At 39.3% G+C, this 21421-nt stretch overlaps 1 protein-coding gene across 6 annotated transcripts in view; it reads left to right on the top strand.

Moving 5' to 3' along the window:
* JAKMIP2 (janus kinase and microtubule interacting protein 2) overlaps positions 1-19049 on the top strand; it is a 76220-nt gene extending 57171 nt beyond the window's left edge. For 4 of the 6 annotated variants that reach the window (XM_062587042.1, XM_062587036.1, XM_062587037.1 and 1 more), the window contains 10 exons: positions 302-400; positions 2029-2127; positions 2467-2520; positions 3406-3471; positions 4432-4500; positions 5561-5638; positions 6531-6734; positions 8422-8487; positions 10121-10193; positions 15067-19049. In XM_062587042.1, coding sequence (XP_062443026.1) covers positions 302-400; positions 2029-2127; positions 2467-2520; positions 3406-3471; positions 4432-4500; positions 5561-5638; positions 6531-6734; positions 8422-8487; positions 10121-10171 — 786 coding nt within the window. In that variant the 3' untranslated portion in view covers positions 10172-10193; positions 15067-19049. The remainder of the gene's footprint in view (positions 1-301; positions 401-2028; positions 2128-2466; positions 2521-3405; positions 3472-4431; positions 4501-5560; positions 5639-6530; positions 6735-8421; positions 8488-10120; positions 10194-15066) is intronic. The other 2 variants (XM_062587039.1, XM_062587038.1) reach the window with 2 other exon arrangements.
* The last annotated feature ends 2372 nt before the right edge of the window (positions 19050-21421 follow it).

Raw genomic sequence — 21421 nt, 5'->3', positions numbered from 1 at the left:
CTCTGAGTGCAGTGTCTAATAGCCTACATAGACTAACCTAATAGTTAACCTGACACTTTATAAAGAGCTAACCCTCACTAGGATTGCATTCCTTTATGTAGACCTTCAACCAAAATATTTTATGATGTTTAGCAAGAAGTCTACCTGTAAACTGAAGACACATTGAGGTAACACAGCAAGTACTGAATCATATCTAGAGTTTGGATTTTGCACTGCCTATGCTCCCTGAACTGCTACTTGCTAAATATTCAGTGTTTCTTATAACAGTCACACAGCTCATGAATTTATCTATTTCTATTAGATAGAGAAACTGGAAGCAGAAAACCACCGCTTGCAACAAGAGCTGCAGGATGCCCGAGACCAGAATGAGCTGCTGGAATTCCGCAATCTTGAGCTGGAGGTGACAGACGAGCTCTTTACAGTAGAGTTGGGAGCAGGTTGAAATAGCACACTTGCATGGGACATCAACTTTAATGAAATGTTTACATCGTCATTTTAGTGATATAACAGACAAACAAATCAGGCCTGGAATATCTAATTAGAGATGGTCTGTGGAAGTATGTCAGCTCTGATATCTTGGAAATAGTAAGCTCTGTACTTGACTGGTTCACTTCTCACTGAGCCATGTGCCCGGTTTGCATAGATCAGCTTAGCTGATTAACTTCGGTGTGACTCTACTAGTTTGCCACAGCTATGAATATGTTTTTTCTAGCATTTTGAAGCTATCTGTTGTCATCATGCTTTTTTTTTTTTTTTTTTTTTTTTTTTTTTTTTTTTTTTGCTGGCTGAGAGTAAAGGTGCCCAGTGCTGGCCAGGATCTGTTAAAATTAACAGAAATTGAATAAAATTATCCAGATAAGCAAGCCTTATACCCCAACTTCATACACATTGCTGAGGGCTGGGTCAGATCTCCTCTCAGAGGGGAGATACCTCTCTGCTGACTCTGAGTGCCCTGATGGCACCCTTTCAGGACTACAGCAGTCTCTACCTCAGTTTCCTGCCCCTGAAGTGAGGATAGGAGATGTTTTGTACTGGTGAATGCAGTCTTAGTCCTATAGTCTTTAACATTATTATGGGCAATGTGTCAAAAACACTGTGTGGTGCGTATGTGTCAAAACAATAGTACATGCCTGTGTTTTTATAATACTTTGCATGAAAATGTCCTAAGTTTTTTAGCTACTACCACAATACGAATAACAAGAGTCACAGAGATGACAGGCAGATGTTCAGACTATCTGCCTGCTTCCAAGCATTGTCATTTTCACAGGCATCAGGCATGTTTTCTGTTGAGGAGCTTTCTCATGACCTTGAACACAAATTAACAGAGTTACCTCAGGTGACTTTGGAGGTTCCTTAAGGAGCTTCAGAAGATTCTGTATGTGGCAAGAGGAGGAGTATATCAGACTTGTATTTTCCTTTCTTTAGACTTTTTCTCTTTAGTTATGTATTCTTGTTACGAATCCCAACGAAGAAAACCTTCCATCTGATCTGTTCTCTAGGATAAACTATTTTTTCAGTTGCACTTTTCAGTTGTTGTCTAAGGCTTTATACATTTGCCATTCAGACTGGGTAACACAGAGCCTTTCCTAGCTCTCATGAATCAGAGTTGTGACAGATTTGTTCCTTATTTACAAACTTTTCCCACAGTTTTAGCTGACAACTGTGTTTCTGTTACAACTGAACTTGTAAATTCACTTAAATATTTGTAAACCAAAACACATTTAAAAGTGAAATTTGTTCTTCACTTCTGTGCTTGCCTGAATTCCTGAAAGGGATGAGAAATAACATTTTTCAAAATATTTTTTAATTATTTCCATTGATCCTTCAAAGCTGGACAAATATTTGTAAGCTATATCCAGTCAAGGTGTATAAAAATAGCAAAGCTGAATAACTTTATTTATTGTTTGAATTTATTACTTTCCACAGATGTTAGAAAGTATGACTTACCAGGATGAGGAAATGTGTAAGTCTGAGTATCCTAGTAGTCCTGAGTCACATACCTCTGATGTCTTTTTAATTTACTTTAAGGAAAGAGAGAGACGATCCCCACCATTTAATCTCCAGATTCACCCATTCTCAGATGGTGTGAGTGCTCTGCAGATATACTGCATGAAGGAGGGAGTTAAGGTAGGTTATTTTTGTAACACAGCACTGCTAACCCAGCAGTGATGGATGCTGCCCACATAACCCATTATATCCATCTCTGATAGTAACTTTACTAAATTTTAAGCATTTAAATTCAGTCTAAGGTAAGCATGTGTGATGACTAATGCAGTTGAAATGGAGTTCTGATTATTACATAATCGTAAACCCTGGCTCAAAGGCAGCTGGAATTTGGTGTATGATGCATTTGCATGAGATAATACAAAATGTTTGGTTGATCTCAGTATTAGTTATAGGAGGGACAAATATTGCAGCTGTGATTAATTGTGCATCCCATGCTTTTATTTTATTCTTTCTTTGTAGGATGTCAGCATCCCAGACCTCATAAAGCAGTTAGACATCCTAGGTGATAATGGGGTAAGCCGAAGTGGGAGATGTTTTCCCTATACAAGTTGTATAAGTGAAATCTATGACTACCATGGCTGTTTTCTAAGGTATTTGCTGAAATTATTAATACTAGAATCATTCACTTAAAGTGTGTTTGTCTCCATAAATTAAGCATTTGGGAGATTTCAGTAATCAGGGAACTAGTAATGAAATTCCAGCTTTAACCTCTCTTAACAGACTGGGAAGGACTCGTGTCTGAACTTTGCTAAAGTATATGAACTAGATTGGTTGTCTGAGCCAACCACATCTTTCTTAGAACTAAGATTCCTCTGCAAGCAGTTTCATAAATAGACAAATCCTCTGTGGCTTTTTGGGTGGGCATTGCTGCCCACTTTAGTCATCCATGTGAAAGAAAACATCCTGTATATCTAGCCCACTTTAAATACCTTTAAAAAAGCATATAAGAAATAAAAACTACAGACAGTGATTGTCTCTTTGCTTAATGCTGATGAAAATTAGCATTATTTTTAAAAAAGCTTAATGGAAATTCAGCTTTATAAAACCAGTATAAGGACAGACAAATGCGTCTGATTTTAGTCTACATTTCTCATAAGATGCGGTGGTATGAAAACATAATCAGTACACATCATGCAGAAAGGCAAAAGCAGTGCTCTTTTTATTATGTTACTACACTCTGAATATTTAGATGGAAATAGGACACCCTACACACATGACAGAGTTCCCCTTAAGCGCTCTAGAGCTAATCTATTGTCTGGATAATAGATATTCATTGACTTCTGTTATTGTTGGTTTAATGCAGAAAGAACCAGGTTTGTACTTTCTTTGAAAAGTACTCTCCTCTGGGAAACTGCTGCTCTTAGACTTATTTTTTCATCCCTCTCTTTCTCCTCACAGAATTTAAGAAATGAAGAGCAAGTGGCCATAATTCAGGCTTCCACTGTATTGTCCTTGGCAGAAAAGGTAACATATGTGCTTGCTTTTCTCATGTGTTGTCTAAGACCTCATCTAACTCTGGAAATTTTCTGTTGTGTAGTTTTCAATATTGTCAAACTTTCTAGGAACTATAGGAAACTATAGGAAAATTTATACCAGGAAAGTGGTTCCTCAAATAAAGTAAACTGCACCAGCAGTAGTATTTTATAATACTGCATATCAACCAGAGATTTTGCAAGAATAGAAGTACCTTAATGTAAACACAATCCCAAACACCTTTGGTAAAACAGCAAGAATATCAAATACAACTGACCCAAGCTGTGAAGTCAGAACAGCTGCAATTACAAAAAGAATGTGAAATGAAACTTGCAATTGTAAACTGAATGAGAAACCATCAGGCATTTAAGCCATAATTAGAAAATGCCTCAGATTTCTAGTCCTGAGATTTCCAAAGCTTCTGAAGAGATCTGTATGCAAAATTTCCACTGAAAATGTTTATCTAAATTCCTTGTCTTGGAAAAAAAAAAAAAAAAAAAAAAAAAGAAAAAGAAAAAGAAAAAGAGGGTTGGTTGACACTGTTTTCTGTGGATCAAAAATAGCAGGCAACTATGTCAGCAAGATGGCATCCAAGGATTCTACTTAGCAATTTCCCCTATCCACAGAGAACTACCATCTACTCAGCTAAGCTATTTTCAGATGCTACAGCCCCACAGGTCCTTACCCACGGGATGTAATATGGTCCCCTGTCCATCCAAGGAAGTGTGCTTTTCCATCTTCCAGTAATTCAATGGTGAACCTCTGGCTTCCTATCAAGTATCACCTGTAGACATCACAGCTACACCACTCACAGGAGAACAGACTCAAGAAGGGCCCAGAGCTAGCAATAGATCTAAAAATAGACGGATAAGATGCTGGAGATGTCCATTTGCCACTGCCCACGTGCCTAGAAAACATGATAGGTTACAGCTTTTGTTGTCTGTCCTCCAGTGGATCCAGCAGATTGAGGGAGCTGAAGCTGCTCTGCATCAGAAGATGATGGAACTGGAGAGTGATATGGTAGGGAAGTTTTTCTGAATATACATTTTAGAAGCAAGCCACTGAATGTGTTGCATTTATCTGACATGCCAAAAAGAAGGTCTAAAAAGAAGGTCTTTTGGCAAATTAAGTAAGCAGGCTTCATCTAAATTTTATGGTGAATCCATAGAATTGTTTCTAGTCTGTTTCATATGCAACAGCATAATCACAGAGAAATAGTAATAGTTATTGTATGAAAACTTTCCCTCTTTCTGTGAGGATGACTGCTTATTATTAAACACAGAGGGCTCAATGTTGCTCAGTGACTTTCAGACATGAAAAAGACTATGCTCTTTGCCTCGTAAGATTCACAGTCTAAACATCACTTGTTGTATCTCATTTTCATTTGACACCCCTAAGTGGGAAACTAATGAATTTCTAACTCTTTTTTTCTTCGATTACATTTTAAGGCCTTATTCTAAAGGCAAGACATTCATAGCTGAACTGAACTTCAGTAAAGTTATTACCTTGCCCTATTCTTACTCTAGTTAATGGAAATAACATAAAAGTTGAACAAGCATAATGATATGAGTGGGTAACTGTAGTGGTTTACATTCTGTTCCTATGGTATGTCTATACTCAAGTCAGTTCTACTTAAGATAGATGAAAATAGAAAGCACAGCAGGTTTCCTCAAATAATGCAGACATGAATATGCCTTGTTCCTGTTTAGATTATTCCACTTTCACATTTCTGAAATGAGAGAAACTAAAAAAGGAGTTGTGATTCCAAAGGGGAGATATTAGGAAACTACACAGAAAACCCTAAACCATAGTACTAAAATGCCAAGCTATATCACTGAAGTCAACAAAGAGATGATGGATTTAGTTCCATGTAGATCAGATCCTGATGACGTATACACAGCTATTTTCCCTTCCTACTTTTCCATCTGAGTCAGGTATTAATAACTACACAGAGTGTCAGTTGAAGACCAGTCTCGTAGTCCTGCCAAAGTCAGACACCTGTAGTTGATCGAATAACACTTCCCACAGCGTTTGGAGTAACTAATTACTTTTTTTTTGTCCAAATGATCCTTCATTGTAGGAGCAATTTTGCAAAATAAAAGGTTATTTGGAGGAAGAATTAGACTACAGGAAGCAAGCTCTTGATCAAGCATACATGGTATGTACAAAGGAAATGCTACAGCACATACTGGCCAGCACTTTGACATGGTACAAATTCCTGTAGGATCAGGAAAAGAGAGGTTTTTGTATTTCTTAAGTATTTTTTAAAAAAATCTGGCTTGTTATTTCCCATTCTGCTAACTTACTACCATGCAGTCCGCACAGCCTCAACATGACACCTAGCCTTTTCACACCATAAAAAGGCAGGGTACTCTGAAAACAGAAACTATTTTGTTAGTTAGAAGCAGATGTTGTTCATTAAGGTCAGCTTGTCCAGCTGGAGTCAGTGCAACCAACTGGAACTCAGATCTGGAATCTTAGATGGCCCATTTAGCACACATTGTAGCAAGAAGACAATATGCCACAAATAGCAAGAGCTTCTGCTGTAAAACACTGCCGTATCAAAGAGGACTGCATGTAGGTCTGATAAGTGCATGTGCACGTTCATATGTCAGTTGGTAAGAGAACTCATTGATGCAAGAGCATTGTAGTCTGATATGCTGACCTTCAATCTTTCTTCTCTGGGTTTTTAACAGAGTGGGTCAAAATTTTAGAATTGGCAAAATACTCATCTTTTTCTAATTACAATTATGAGATAGGTGTGAAAATTCCATCCGGCTCCTGATCATCTGTGTAACTGTTTGAAAAAAAAAAGTCAGTGAGGGATTTCAGTGAAAATTAATATTGAAATATGATAAAAATAAAAGCCCACATATTTTTGTGAAAATACTGAACCATTCTTATGAGTTCTGCTTTTCATATTTTTGCACACTTGAGCATAGAGACTACCTCTCATGCAGGTGCCTGAAAATGCCACTAACACCCCCCTATTCCCACAAAGGTTTGTAGACTGTTCCATCTCTAATTGACTTCTGGTTTGCATTGACCAGAGGATCCAGGAGCTTGAAGCCACATTGTACAATGCTTTGCAGCAAGAAACAGTGATAAAATTTGGGGAACTGCTCACTGAAAAACAGCAGGAAGAGCTGAGGACAGCAGTAGAAAAGCTAAGACGTCAGATGCTGAGGAAAAGCAGAGAATACGATTGCCAGATTCTTCAGGAGAGAATGGAGCTGCTCCAGCAGGCTCATCAGGTAAGACACGGGAACCAAGCACATGTGGGTCTGTTCAGTTTTGTTGTATAAAAACTTAAGCTAAGATCAAACTTAAGCAAGTTCCAGGTTCGTGTGTGAGCCTGGCATCTAGTTTTTTGAGTTACCTCATAGATGATGTCTTTACTGTGTGCACAACTGCACGCAGTTATTATTTTGTGGTGGATTGTTTTGGCATATTTTAACTTTTAAAATTCTAAACCAAATGGATTTCATCCAGAATTCTATCTTCATGAATCCAGCTTTGTAATGCAAATGGTCAGCCCTAGTTATTGGACTTGGTACAGGAGGAACTGTATAAAGGCCTCTGGCTCACGTTGCATAGAAGAGCCATCTGGTTTTCCAGACACTGCTGCTCTGTCTCTCCTGAAGTGGGAAGTTGTTGTTTTATCACTGAGATATAGTACAATTCACATCAAAGACCAGTGTTTGCTGCTGTGCAAGCTGTGAGGTCTCAAAGCAGCACAGCAAACGATCATCATATGCTAATTAACGTGACAGCTGTAAAATGAAACAAAAACTACTCACTTGTTGTTTATGGGAATAAGAGAAAGAGCATGCATGGTGGTTAGGGTTTCTGGTTTAGACATGAAAATGTAGTTTTCACAGTCCTGCCTGATTCTGATTTGGAGACTTCAAATTGCTCCACTTTATTTCAGGTAAGCATCCTTCTTACCAGGTCTTTATGGAATGAAGAACTTTTTGATTTCAGCAATGACCATTGCCTTGATTAATACTGACAAAGGAGTTCAGACTTCTTTGAAAAACTCTTACCCAGCCTCTGTTGCAGATGGGGTTGGGAAAGGATGAGAGGCAGCAAATGGAAGAGATAGTGTTTAAAGGCTGCCATCTGCTAGTTCTCTGGTCTCCAGACAGTTAGGAAAATGGTCACAGGAATGCCATCTATTCTGCAGATGCCATATGCTCCAGGTGTCTCCTGGTTTGCCCCTCTGGCTTTCAGCTGTTTGCTGACCCAGAAGCTTACTCCCCTGACTAAGCAGAGAAAAGATACAGAGATTCATAGCTTCATTTTTTATGGTTAGTAATTCTGTCTCCTACTCTGCAGGATATTTTTTCCCCAAATGCCAAAAGTTAAATTCATGTTACATTTTTTTTAATAGTACTGTTTAAAATACACCTTGGCAACCAATTACATCTTTCTAGCTCACCACAGAATCAATATTTTCATAGTACCATATACATTTATCATTTCAGATCTAGTAATAATACTTTAACCCTCTTTCAATGTATCAGACTAAAAAAAATTAACGAATCATGACATAATTCTAAAGAGTGTAAAAATGATGCAATCCTGTTTACCTCCAGACCTTATGCTTTCCCTCTCTTTACCACATGATTAATAAATATAAAAGCAGAAATATGGAACAGATCCTCTACTGATATAAATAACTCTGACTTCAGTTTAATTTCCAGCATTTAAGGATGCAGTCAAATATATGCAACAGCATGTTTGAACAGTGGTATGTGAGGTAAAATTGGGGTTTGAAAGGGCCAGTGGATGGACTGATGGTAGTGCACAAGATGATCCCTAATAAAGAAATGGATCTGTTCATGTCTAAGCTTTTAGCACCTGGGACACCGTGTTACTTGTTCAGCAGAGCAAGCCTACTAAGAACTTGGTCTAAATGTTTTCTTTTTCATTTTCCAGAGAATCCGAGATTTAGAAGATAAAACTGATATCCAAAAGAGACAAATCAAGGATCTGGAGGAAAAGGTTAGTTCTGTTATGTTTCTGAAGCAAACTGATAAATTTTTTTGAGGGTCATGACCCAGTTTTCGTGAACTACGTGTCCTTTCTGTTAAGCTGGATCAGTTGGACCCTATTAGTGTCTTTCTACTCTGCTTTCTTTTCAATTTGTGACTTTCATTATATCTAAGCTTTAACTGTAGAGTCCATTCCACAACAAACTATGTTTTCATTTTAGGAAATAAATAATTACATTATGAACATTTTAATGAATGATATTGGACCAAATAATGAAGCCTTTACGTGGTTGTTATATGCTGTATTGGTAGACAATACTTTTAATAAAGCCAGGTTGAGGTTAGCAAGCACGAAGGACCAAATGAAACTGAGTGAAGGTTTGAAGATGGTCCTTATTTGGCAGGACTAAGGAACTTGGGTTCTGATCCTATCCTCCGTATTGAAGATTGCAAGTGACTGCGGTTTGAGTATGGTACAAAATCTTGCCTATAAACTGAACTATCCAAGAACTATATATATTAATTTTATATATACATGTATACACACACACAACCCCCCCCACATATATGTATTTATATATGCATGTGTGTGTGTATATATATATGTATGTATGTATTTTTATATTTTCATATGAAAAGCTGAGCTGTATTTTTTTTTGAGGAGTAAGGCCTGCTCTATCACATAAAGATTTTATAATTTTAGATAGGTTAGGCAGCATTGCTGGGAAAAAAAAATCACAGTATGGGCCCAAAATTTAACATTAGCATACTTTCTAGAAATATCAGACTTCCACTGCTGGTATAAGATGCACTGCCAGTGTGCACTTTGCCAATATAGTTATATGTGTAGATATCTACATACATACATAATATGAAATACTGGCTATATTAGTGCAATGACAGTAATGCCAATGAGTTCTTTGAGTTAGTATATATGTTCCAATAGCAAAACATGTGGGCTTAATCTAAAACTTGATTTACATTTTCCTTTCCACTTTTCTGCCAAAACTCTAGTATTGCTACGACTCAGTGTCTTTCTCTCTAATATATTAAACTTGGAAATACGTGAGCTCATAATGTATGATGAAAATCAGAAACAAACTAAAACTTATGCCATAATAATGAAGACCTGGAATATGAGACATTTAATGTCAATTTTCAAAAGAGCTTTCAATTCACAAAACTTCAGATCCTAGAAAAAGATGCATTCATAATTAAAAAGAAGCATCTAAACATTGATTATTCAATGTTTAGTGGTTAGGGTTTGACATTATGCATTGTTCCTAGGCTGTTTCCAACATGAATTACAGGCAGTGTTTTTGAACCCACTTAAAAATTGTTCCATGCTATGCTTGATATCCAGCTTTGTGACTTTGAGCAATTCATCATGGTTCACAGTGACAAATATACCTCAGGCTTTCAAAATGGTGCTGATTGTAATTCATCACCAAAATTAATGCAAAAATGGAGTCTGTGTTCTAAACGTGGAGATGATTTAGCCCTTTCAGGAGCAACTAGGGAAATAAAGTGTTCTCTGGATACATAATTATTTTACTTGTCCTGCAGAGTACAAAAAGAACTAATCCTGATGCTTACAACACCATGACATCTTGTTTTTACACCATCTTCTTTTTCTTCTACAGTTTCTATTTCTATTCTTGTTCTTCTCTCTTGCCTTTATTCTTTGGCCTTGATGTCAATGTGCCTCTTGGAAAGGTAAGACTACTTCATTTATTTCCTCGAGGCTATTGCTGCTTGCACAGACCTGAGGATCAGATCCTTGAGTATTATATTATATATATCTGGAGAATTCAGCAGATCAATGTCAGTTTGCAGTAGTTCACAACTGATGGTGGTCACTGCTGAGCTTACACAGAAGTTACAGTCAGGCCAATGCTATCCAATATACTTATAAGTGGATTGACAAAAGTTTTCTGATGATGCTAAGCTATTCAGAATGGTAAAAAATAAAAGCCAGCTAAAATTTCCCAGTATCAAGCAGTCAATAGAATTGCAGATGAAATTCAGAATTGACATTTTCAAAATGATGCGGCTGGGAAAAAGTTTTAAATCTCAAAGATTTCTCAAGAAAGGGTGATCAGCTGCTGAGGGGAAGGATGTGGGAGAGAGAAAGCCTTCTCTGGCTTAGAAAGAGAAATACTATTAAAAGGGGGTGTGGGAGAGGTCTGGAAAATTCATCAGAGGGATAGAATGGCTGAACAGGTCGCTGTTGTTCACTGTTTCCTCCAGCACAAGCAATTGTCATGTAACAACTTTGAAACAAACGAACAGTGGTAGCTAATGATGTAGTATATAGAGAAATCTTGGCTACAGCATGCTTAGCAGCTGGAAGTTCAAAGTTGAAAAAGCAGTGGGAAGATGGGGAAATACATCAGACATCTATGATGTGCTTGGCTTTATGTCTGGCCATTTTCAGAGCTAGGATGCTGGACTAAGTACATCTTATATCTGACCCAATATAAATGAAGTAGAACATGTCCTTGAGTCTTAAATACATTATCCAGGCTGTGTAATGACAGATTGGAATTTTCTGATTAGGGGACAGACCCATAGTATTAAATTTCTCACTATAACTCTTGGTTCTATGACTATGTCAATAAATAAACCTTTCTGCCCTTGCACTTGAGACAAGCCCTTCTACCATTTGCACAAGCTTAACACTTGTTTCCAATGCAACTCAAGATATTGGTCATAATTAAGTGTCATAGGTCTTCACCCCCCCATTAAAAAAGAAAAAAAAAGAAAAGAAAAAGCCCCTTACTTTGTGCTTCATTTTAGCTAGAAAGGTTTTTTTTTTCCCCCCCTGCAGTTTTGTGTTGAAGGAGAGACAACTTTTAATTAGCTATAGCAACTGGAATCCACTGCTTCCTGTGACGGACAGACCTCAAAATAAATGTTTTTATGGGCTTAGCCAGCAGCATTTACAGAACGTGGACTGAATGGGGAATGAACCAAAGGGAAGAAGTATGTGTGTGTGTGGTGTTGATAATCAGTGATCATGGCTCTTGTAAACAATTGCCAATCTCATTATAGGTTTGCTACTATTTAAAACATACCTCCTTGATCCAATGAATGTTATTTTAAAGAGGTTAAGTTTTGGCTGCATACTCACTAACAAAGTTTCTGCAGCAGGCTTTCTGGGAATGGTGACACAGCACAGTAGCTGGGAGTTATTTTGAGTGGCCATAACTAGTGAAAAATTGATTTTACAGTTTTCTGCTAACTCATAGTAGAAAAATTAGAAGATTTTCTGAAACAGATAAATTATTTATAGGCTGATTTTAAGAAGCTAAACTTTTCAAAATACAACTTATGAACTGATAGTGATATTTGCAAGAACCTGTCTTTATTAGTTCTTCCCATCTGCTTATCCTGTTGTCCTTTTTTTAATGGTGCAGTTTCAGATTTTTAAAGCAATTCATACACCCTAGTTTTGCCAGTGCTAATATCAGCTATGGTGGAAGAAATAATAAGAAACCCACAAATCTTGACCCTAGTTCTTTGAAAATGTACCTTGTAAGATATCCCCTGCTTAGTTTAAGTCACCTTGATTAAAAATGCATTCATGACATTAAAATATTAAACAATCTTTCCTAATCCCATCTCTTTTAAGATTGAGCCTGGTAGAGTCTTTGCAGATAGAGCAAGCATGCTGGGAGCATGCATTAAAATTTTCTTCAACACTGGAATTCTTCAGGAAGTGTTGTCCTGCTGATGTTTTATTGTTTTTAATTTTGAAAAAAATATTTTTTCAAAGGTTTAAAAAAAGCCCTCAGTTTGTGGTAGACGCAAATGCCAAGAAGATCCATAAATATAGATAAAATAATTTGCATTAATAAATATGATATTTTTCATTAGAAAATGAAAAGATAATTTGCCTGAAGACTTTTGTCCACCTGTAATTGAAGTTAAAATAGAAAAAAACTCTAGTTCCAGGGCAAAATGGTCAATGTGTACTTCATGAGACTATATGAATGTTTTTGGTATACCAGTGAAGAACAGAAAGGAAGGGAACCTAGGAGCTAGATACAACATGGATGAATCACTTGGGCTGGCTTTTCAGGAATTGCAGATATACACTAGTATCTTTTGAAATAAGCACTTCTGAAAATATAGACGTCCCTACCATTTTGAGATAAGAATTCTAGCAGTGCTACTTAATTGTTTGTCTTGGAGACTGTGAAAATATCTAAAGTGCCCTGAAATATTTAAGTATCTGCATGCCAAGAAAAAAAAAACTTCAATGGATATCTGTGTGCTTCAGTTCCACAGTGACTTTCATATTGCTGTCTTAACAGCCTTGTAAATATTTAAGCAATGTAATAAAAGACAGACTGAGTCCTTTCTTGCGGAGGAGCCATCTCTTCCCTCTGCTCAAAGCAGGAGGGGGGAAAACAGACATATACAAGGAGAAGAATCAAGAACATTAAAAAAAAATAACAAAACCTCCACATTTGCTGATTTCATTTTTGCCCTTTTGGCCTATTTTGAAGGCAGGTTTTGTCTGGTCAGAGAAAGCTGGTGAGGGGTTTATGGCAGAAGTCTGCATTCCTCCTAAGCATCAAGCAGATGATTGTTACTTGTTTGCAGTGATTCTTCCACCCGCAGGTGGCTGCTAGGTCACATCTCTAGCACAAGCTTTTAGCTCCCTTTGATGCATCGAGTTGACTCTTCATTTGTGCATTCGTTCAGCAGGACTAATAGTCAAAGTAAACTAAATCATTTTTCTGCCCCCTCTAGAACTGGCTGGAACTATAATAGCTCCAATGGAAACAGCAGCATTGAGGCTGATTTCATTGCTGGGGTCACTAGCACTGTGTCACTGAAACAGGACTTCGCTCACTCTTCCCCACACACATCTCGTTCACCAAGTTTTCTGCTTGTTTTGAACAACACCTAAGACTTAGCAGGTGTAAATCCCTTTAGTGTAATTTCATGCAGACCAGGAAAGCTACTCTATCTAATGCACCAGCATGAGAAGAATTTCACTCACTGGATTTACTGTTGCTCTGCAGAGGTTGGCCCTGGAAAACCAGGAGGGTCTAGGTCACAAGACCCTTGTGTCTCTATTCCCGTAGAGAGAACAAGAAGCATCAGAGAGAAGTGAAGTGTAGCTTACAGGCCTGGAGAGCCTGCTGGTGTGTTCTGCCATTTTTAGGATCACGCAGAAGATGAATGAAGCCCTGCTCATTCTTTTGCTTTTTTCACCCTCTCCTTGTGTGTTTTGCTATGAATGTCAGGTAGGGAACAAGAAGGTGGATTTCTGTAAGCTGAAAGACAGAGGAAATAGCTATGCCAGTGATGCAGACATAGTGATGTAAGGAATGGGAAATCAGCTATGAGAATGGAAAAACTTTAAGGGGCAATATGAACTTAGTGCTTTTCCAGAGGAGCTGAACAGCTGTGAACTCACTTGCACTGTTAAAATAGCTGCAGCAGACACAGCATCACAGCAAGCCTCATGTCAGCAGAATGTTTTACCAAGGCACATCACTTTACCAGTACAAAGCACCATATCTTGTAACCTGCCTATCAATTCCTCAAAAGCAATATGATAACACAGGCAGCTGTTAGCTGCTTTTGCTGTGTGGTCTCAGGCTTTACTCACTCTGTTGAGCTCCATGAGATCCATAACTCTCAAGACCTGAGGTGAAGGCTCAAGACAGAAGCAAGTTGGGAATGGCATTGGCAAGACTGAGAGGAATTTTAGCAAAGTCATATTTTTCTGAGGCTAGAATACACAGAATCAGAGGGAATAACTAAACAAGTTTGTTTTATGTTTTCCAATCTCTTTAAAGTCCACCTGCATTCCTAAGTGACTTTGACACTTGAAATAACACAGCAGAGGTGAGCATGGCATGAGGAGTGTGCCATCAACAATTCTGCTTCTTAGAACTATTGATGGTGCATGTGATTTTTGGAAAATTTGCTTTAGTTCCTTTGGACACCAGTTTACTTTGCTAGCCTTATCATGAGAGACTTCAAATAGTTCCCTTAATGATACAAATTAAGACACAGTGCATCCTTGAAATGCATCTAGGGGACCATTTGAGGCTTTTGAAAAGTCTTTCTTTTTGTTCATCCCTTGCTGCAGTTTACCCTTTCCCAACCTTTTGTTTAGGTGAGGGCAAGCCGTGATACAATCACAGATGATGCTTTCTGGCTTCTTTCTCTCACAGGGTGGGTGCAGCACCCACTGCTGTATTTATCAGATAGAAAGAACAAACATTTGAAACGAGGGTGGGTGAATGAAACCATATGCAAAAAAAATTTTAGCATCCATACCAGAACTCTCTAGTGCCTGTTTATATGGGATTTTTCTACGTGAGGGTTTTTTTTCTGTACTTGTGTATATCAGTGTTCATGTAAACACTTACTTGTGATCACGAAGGGAAATCTGGTTTGCATGTATTTTGCACTCAGTAAAATTTATCGTGTAGACTTGAGTGGTGAGAGTTGTCTGTTCTTCAGTTGTCTGGTTGATAGACTCCATCCTGTCAGCTGGATAGGCAGGTAGAGGAACTTAACAATTTTCTGATATAGATGTTCCTTTTTTTTATATTTTTAGAGTGCCAGACCACACAGATAAGTCCTTAGAAAGGCAAATGCTTCCAGCTCCCCCCTCCGATGAAGAGAACATTGTTTACACCTATTAAAAAAAAAAAAAACTGCAAGTGAACAACCTGTAGCCAAGACTGCAACCACTTTATATTTTAAAGCCATCATTCAAGATTTGTTAATTGACAGTTCCTGTCAAAGCTATGGTATATGCTGCATTTAATGAAATTCTATATGTCAAAATTAAAAATGGAGAAGAAAAATAAACAGTGAACATACATCACTTAGAAAAAACTTAAAGGGAACAACAAGGAACCACGTTCAGCTGATCAAGTCAAAGTGTGTCTTGGGCATGAAACCAAAGTTAGGACAGAAAAATCTATCCCTGCTGTGCAGGGTGATCACTTTAAATGTAACACTGTCCTCCCATGGATTGAAAATAACAGGACAGAGCAGGAGAAACATTTTACAGACTGTGAGGAGATACTGACCATAAAGCATGCGGTTTCAATAGTCTGGCTTTCTTACTACAGGGATTCTTTCTCTCTTTTGGTTTTACACTCAGGAACAATGACAGCTGCAACGTGGGGGCGGGGGGAAGACAAGAAAAACACATTCTGATTTCTGGTGCGACAGGTAGGAGTGGGCACTGGGTTTTGTGTCCACAGCTGTACCAGAGCACCATGCTGCATGGCCACAGAAGGGAAAGAGCAGGTGCCTGGCATCAGGAAGATTTCTGATGGAGCAGCCTTACCTCTCCTCGTCTGCCCTCCAGAAAGACCAGCCTGTCCGTTGTCAGATACTTTCCATACTCTTTAAAGACTGCTGGAGAGATAAGAACAACCACACTTGGTTTCACTAGCTGAATAATCTGCTGAGGATCACTGGACTAGGCCTGCAGAGTGGCTTTTAGAAAGAAAAAAAGTGCATTGGAGGGCAAGAGAACAACAACAACAAAAAAAAAAGAACCAAACTAACTCCAGTGCCCATATGATCTGATCCACAAAGCATCAGCTTCAAAATATTTTGTCTCAGCTTGGATGCTGCTGAACATAGGAACCCTTCAAAATGTTTTGGTTTGGCTTGTCAAACTGATTTTGTTAGCTGGCTTATTAACCAATGACACGTAAACCAAAAATGGAGGAAAACTGTGTGAAATTCATCCTCATTAGAAGCATGAGTATGTATCATACCCTGTTTAGACTTTTCCACCATTAAGAGTAACTGGAAGTCATTTGCATTTCAAAGCATTAGGACTTGGTTGGACAGTTGGACACAAGGAAGCCGAGTGCCATCCCCTGATCACAGTCAATAAGAAACAAACCTTAAGGAGTGTCAACACCTGCAACAAACATGAGAAGGGAAGTTCCTGCATCTGCTGGGAGCAAACCAGCTGCATTCCCTTTTCTTACCAGTGTACTGTCTGAGCTAGGCAAGATACTGCACTCGTCTGTGTCTCTGTTTTCAGTTCCTGGAAAATGAGTCCTGTCTGTTTGAACTTCAGGTTCCTGTTGTCTGAGCTGTGTCTTGCACAGTGGAGCATTAATTTTATCTGGGATTGAAATGGACTTTATTAGAAAACAGAAAACTAAGGGCCAGAATACAGTCTGTGGATTACTTAAACCTTCAGAACAGGGCTCACAGGTATCAACAGCTTATGCATACAGATCTTGCATATCATCAGCTTTAAGAGCACTTTACAGAGTCTCTTCTGTTTGCTTGTTTGTTTTTACAGATGAAGCAAGCGAGGCACAAGCAGTAAAGGAACTTGCCACAAAGACTCAGCAGGTCAAAGGCAAGTCCTGGACCATAGCAGGGATGAAGCTCATCTAGCATAGGGGGTGCCTCTCCCTCACAGATTTTTTTTTTTTTTTTTGGTCAGAATAGCTTTTAATCATTAATATCCAGTCACCCAAGTGGATTGCAATTCTGGCCTCCATGAGTTCTCTGACATCTCCAGTTCTTGCATGCCAGGAGGTTGTGCTGACCCTTGCATTGAAGTTTAGAAGCTATTAGCAAGTGATTTTTTTCTCTCCTTAAAATTAATTTAAATTACAAAATGAGGCAACTTTTAGAAGCAGTCTGTTCTAGCCAAGGGGTTTATTGCCTTCAGCACCAGCTGTAAGTTATGTTGAGTGAAAGCAAGCCCATTGCAGACTCTTAATCAAATTCTGTCCCTCCCCATTCTGTGCATAAGTTTGGTGCAGACCTTCCACAGGTGCTTTTCAAGGGTGCCACTGGCAGTTCAGCCTTGAAGGGTTGGAGTCAGGCCCTTGGAGAGTCTCCCCACACACCTGTGGCATGTTCAGATCACTAAGGAACTTCTGCAAAAAAGTAGTCTCTGTTCCAGGCAATCATAGAGGAAGTTCATGGCATAGATAAAAGTATCTAATTTCAGGGCATACCTGACTGATTCTGTGTCAGACTTCATCGGTTAGGCCCTCTGAACTGTGCTGTGCACATCTTCCGTTCATTTCTCTTTTTTGCCCTATTTCCCCTCCTTTACTCTTACAGTCCTACCTATGCATTCAGGTGCTCCATTTCCAAGGGCTCCAGGTGTGGCAGACAATTCACAGCTTACCTTGGCGTGATTTGTAAGTGGTCTGCAAACTTCTAAGGATTGCTGGATTTCCTCTGGAGATCTGAACAGCAGCTGCTTTACTCTCCCTGCAGCATAATGCAAGCCATGCCTGAAACACACTTACTGATGTAAACCTTCTACCATCAGCTAGATCAAAATGAGGTTGATATTTGTGGGTGTGTATATATATATACATATATACACATATATATATATCCCTATTGTATATAGTAAATCACTACTATAGTGTATGAAAGTATACTTCCAATCTAGGTATGAGGAACTGAACCTAGAATTGTTTAGCTGCCCCAACTGGTACACTCCTTGTTAGTTTAGTTTTACATCTCATGGGCAACTAGGTTTTGGTTCTGGTTTTGGGGCTTTTTTAACTGTTCTCTGTCTGGAAGCTGTTTATCCAGGGCTTTCTGTTGTTCCTGATATTCAATGATGCAAAGTATTGAGAATCCTCCCTCAAATTAGCCACCACAGCCAGCCTCCCCTCTCCAAAACCAACCAGCAAAAAAGTTTGTCCCAGCTTTTGAGGACTGCAGCATAGGCCTGGCTTCCTCCGCTCCCTCTGCAGCAGGGCTGCATCAGGAGCACTGTGCTCCTGGCTGCTGGTACCATCAAAGCAGTAGATGAGGCACATACATGCAGCAGGTTGACTTGAACGAAATTTGACTTGCCACTTATTCTCCCCAACCGAGTCAGGAGACTTGGTCAGTGGCTCAGACCTTCCAATTTAAGCTCTTCAGATAAAGACCTAGTTAGGAGAGAGGAATTTAGGCAGTAGGGTTAGCAAAAGGTAAAAAAGGTCTTGCAGTATTCTAAGTCTGGCTCACAGCCCCATCTGCTTTTACTGACATGCCTTAGGGATGCAGCACATAGATTTTTCTTCCTTTTGGGTACATGCTGTGTTTGCAGCACCCTGCCCCAACCTCCATGCGAAGATCCCCTGAACCACCGGTGCAGCCACTTCCATGGCATCCCCTGGGGAGTGACTAGGCCAGGCTTCCTACCTTGCTGGGCAGCCGCATGTACAGCCACACGCTTGCTAGGGACCCAGAGGCTTCCGTTTTCTTCCTTGTCATTCCTCACATGAGCACCTGTGTGTTTTTTATTTATGTATACATACATATATGTGTGTGTGTAAATATACATACATACATACATACATATATATTTTTTGTTGTTGTTGTTCCCAAATTTTTTGGTGTGTATTCCAGAAGAGAATTGTAAATGAATTGGCAGAATGACCCTTTGATAAACACTGGACATGTATCTGTACTATATGTATTAATGTGTAGAAGAGAATCCTTATTGTATGTAAAGTTTTATGAATGGTTATTTTTTAATTTATGTATTTAATATAGGATTCAATGACCTCTGGTGTTTTAGTTTGTATAAAAAAATAAAACGGCAACCTTTTTTAAAAAAAGTCTCACTTTATATTCACGGAGACAGTCAATGTCTGTGTGGGCATCCTGAGGTTAGCAATTGGTTGATAAGGGAAAAGCAATTCGACTTTCCCAGGATAGGCCTAAGTCTGAGTTTACTGGCTTTTTGATAGGCCTGCCCAGCAAAAACAAACAAAGCCAAAAAAATCCCATTTTTCCCTAGGTGCTGGGGGAGAAGGATGCATCTGTATTTCTTGGCGGTGGGGGTACTTACTAAGCTGCTTGCTCCAACTTTTGAAAAAAGGGGCCTCAGAATCTCTTTACTGACTGTACGCAGTCAGCCAACGCTCTCCAGTGCTGGCGCTTGCCTCCGGACACCTCTCCCCACATGGCTGAGGGTCGGGCCCCATAACTGCCGCGGAGACACTGCACGAGCCCAGCACAGTGCCTGCAGGCTCGTAGACTGCACACAGACCTCCTTTCTGAAAAAAACAGGTTCTGCTGTAGAAATAAAGCAGGGAAAAGTCATAGTACAGCTATCCCCCCCACTGCTGGACTGCAGCGCGTTTCACCGCAAGGAGCTGTGGTCTGGGTGGGCAAGGAGCCCAGGGTCCTGGTGCTGTGTCTCCCTGGTGTCGCTCTCCTGAGGGTCGCAGGGACCCTCACCAGAGCCCTCACTGGAGCCTTCGGCTCGTCTGAACCCATGAAGCTGCAATACCTTCACTGGATTTGCTGCCTCTGCACTCGCACTGCTGCAGGGAGCTGGGACCTGCAACAGAGCAGCCTGGTGCACTTGTGGCAGCTGCATGGTTACACCTGCTCGTGGCACGTCTGCAAGGCAGCATTGCTTTATTAGATGCATTTTTAATATAAAACATTTTGTTTTGACATATAATTTCTGTCTCACTGCCTTCAGAGAGATTCATACAAGCAATCTGAATTCTGCCTGTTTTAAGTGGACATTTTCATCTGGTAATGTCATTTCTCCTCCCTTAATGGATCAGCATACGTCTTCAGCTCTGAGTTGAACACTCCCAGCTCAGGTGTTTGTATTCTTCTATAACTATACCTCGCAAAAATGTCTGTTTTTGCAAACATTTCAGCCATTAAACTCAGAAGGAATCTGTGAGAAAATAAATGCAAGATGGCACAAATAGAACTGAAAAGCAAGTTTCCATAAAATTCAAGCAAACAGTTTTGGAAGAATATTTAGTAGTAGCCAATCAAATTCAAAAAAATACACTACCTAAACCAGTAACAACAGTGATGAAGGAAAAAAACAAATATCTGGGGGTTTTTTTGCCAGACTTCACCATCCTTAGATACCAATAATATTTTCCATTGCAATTCTCTAGCACTAAAAGTTTATTTTCACTGCAGGTAATGCTCTCTGAAAGCCTTTAGACACTGTCCCTCTAGGCAAATCTATGCAAGGTCTCCAGTTGAAAATGAACTTCAGGGCTGGTCAGAGTGTGACTTCTCTATTAGAGAGTAATGTTATTGTTATGGGCTATATCATTAGAAGATGGGAAATAGAGATACCCAACTGGCTTAAAAAAAAAAAAGCTCTTGAAAATATGAACCAGATCTGTCAGGAAAAAAAGAGAAGGAGTCTGAAATTCAGACTTCTGTTCTTGCTTCTCAGTGTATTACTCAAGAGTACCAAATGCACCAGGAAAATAAAACTACTGCTTAAAATATATATTGAATAATTTTCTACCAGATTAATGCAAACTGACCTTCTTTGGGAGATACAAGAACAATAGAGCTAAACTGACTTCCATTATGTTTAACCCTTAGACTCTTGAGATCTTCCAGAGTGCCTGTTTGTGAAATAAGATTTATGATTCTTCTTGAGTATTTAACCACCAGAAGAAATTGTTGAACTGTGGTTGCTGAAGTCTTTTATGAGCTTTGGAAGCATTACCTTGTATCTTTGCACTCCTCTAAACCTTCAGGAGAAGCAGGAAATGGCTCCTTCACCCTTTCCAAGGGATGCTGGGGCAAAAAGTCCTTCTTTTTCCTTCCTTAGAGCAAACCTTTGCTAAAATTAAGCCCTGATCTGTGAAGTCAGACAAGACAACTCAGCAGCGGAAAAAAGTCCCATTTTTTTGTCCAGCTGTGGCAGCAGGAACATAGAGAAAAAGAGAAGCAGTTGGAGCTGAAGCTAGAAGCAGCACTATGAACCCAGGACCTGTGGCAGTCCACACCAGGGCCCCGTCTATCGCTAGTCATCTCCTATCTCTTTCCTACTTCTACAACATTCCTGTTCCAAACCATCAACTTTTCCCTATTTCTTTCTGGTAAATGGGGACTTGGACTCACTGCTTAGGACTCTTCCACCTGACTAGAGGTTTCCATTCTAAGGCATGCATGGCCTTGCAGCA

The sequence above is a fragment of the Rhea pennata genome, chromosome 14, assembly GCF_028389875.1.
Source record: "Rhea pennata isolate bPtePen1 chromosome 14, bPtePen1.pri, whole genome shotgun sequence".
In the NCBI taxonomy this organism is placed as follows: domain Eukaryota; kingdom Metazoa; phylum Chordata; class Aves; order Rheiformes; family Rheidae; genus Rhea; species Rhea pennata.
Note: the sequence above shows the minus strand (reverse complement) of the source record. Positions and strands in the feature narration are given on the sequence as shown.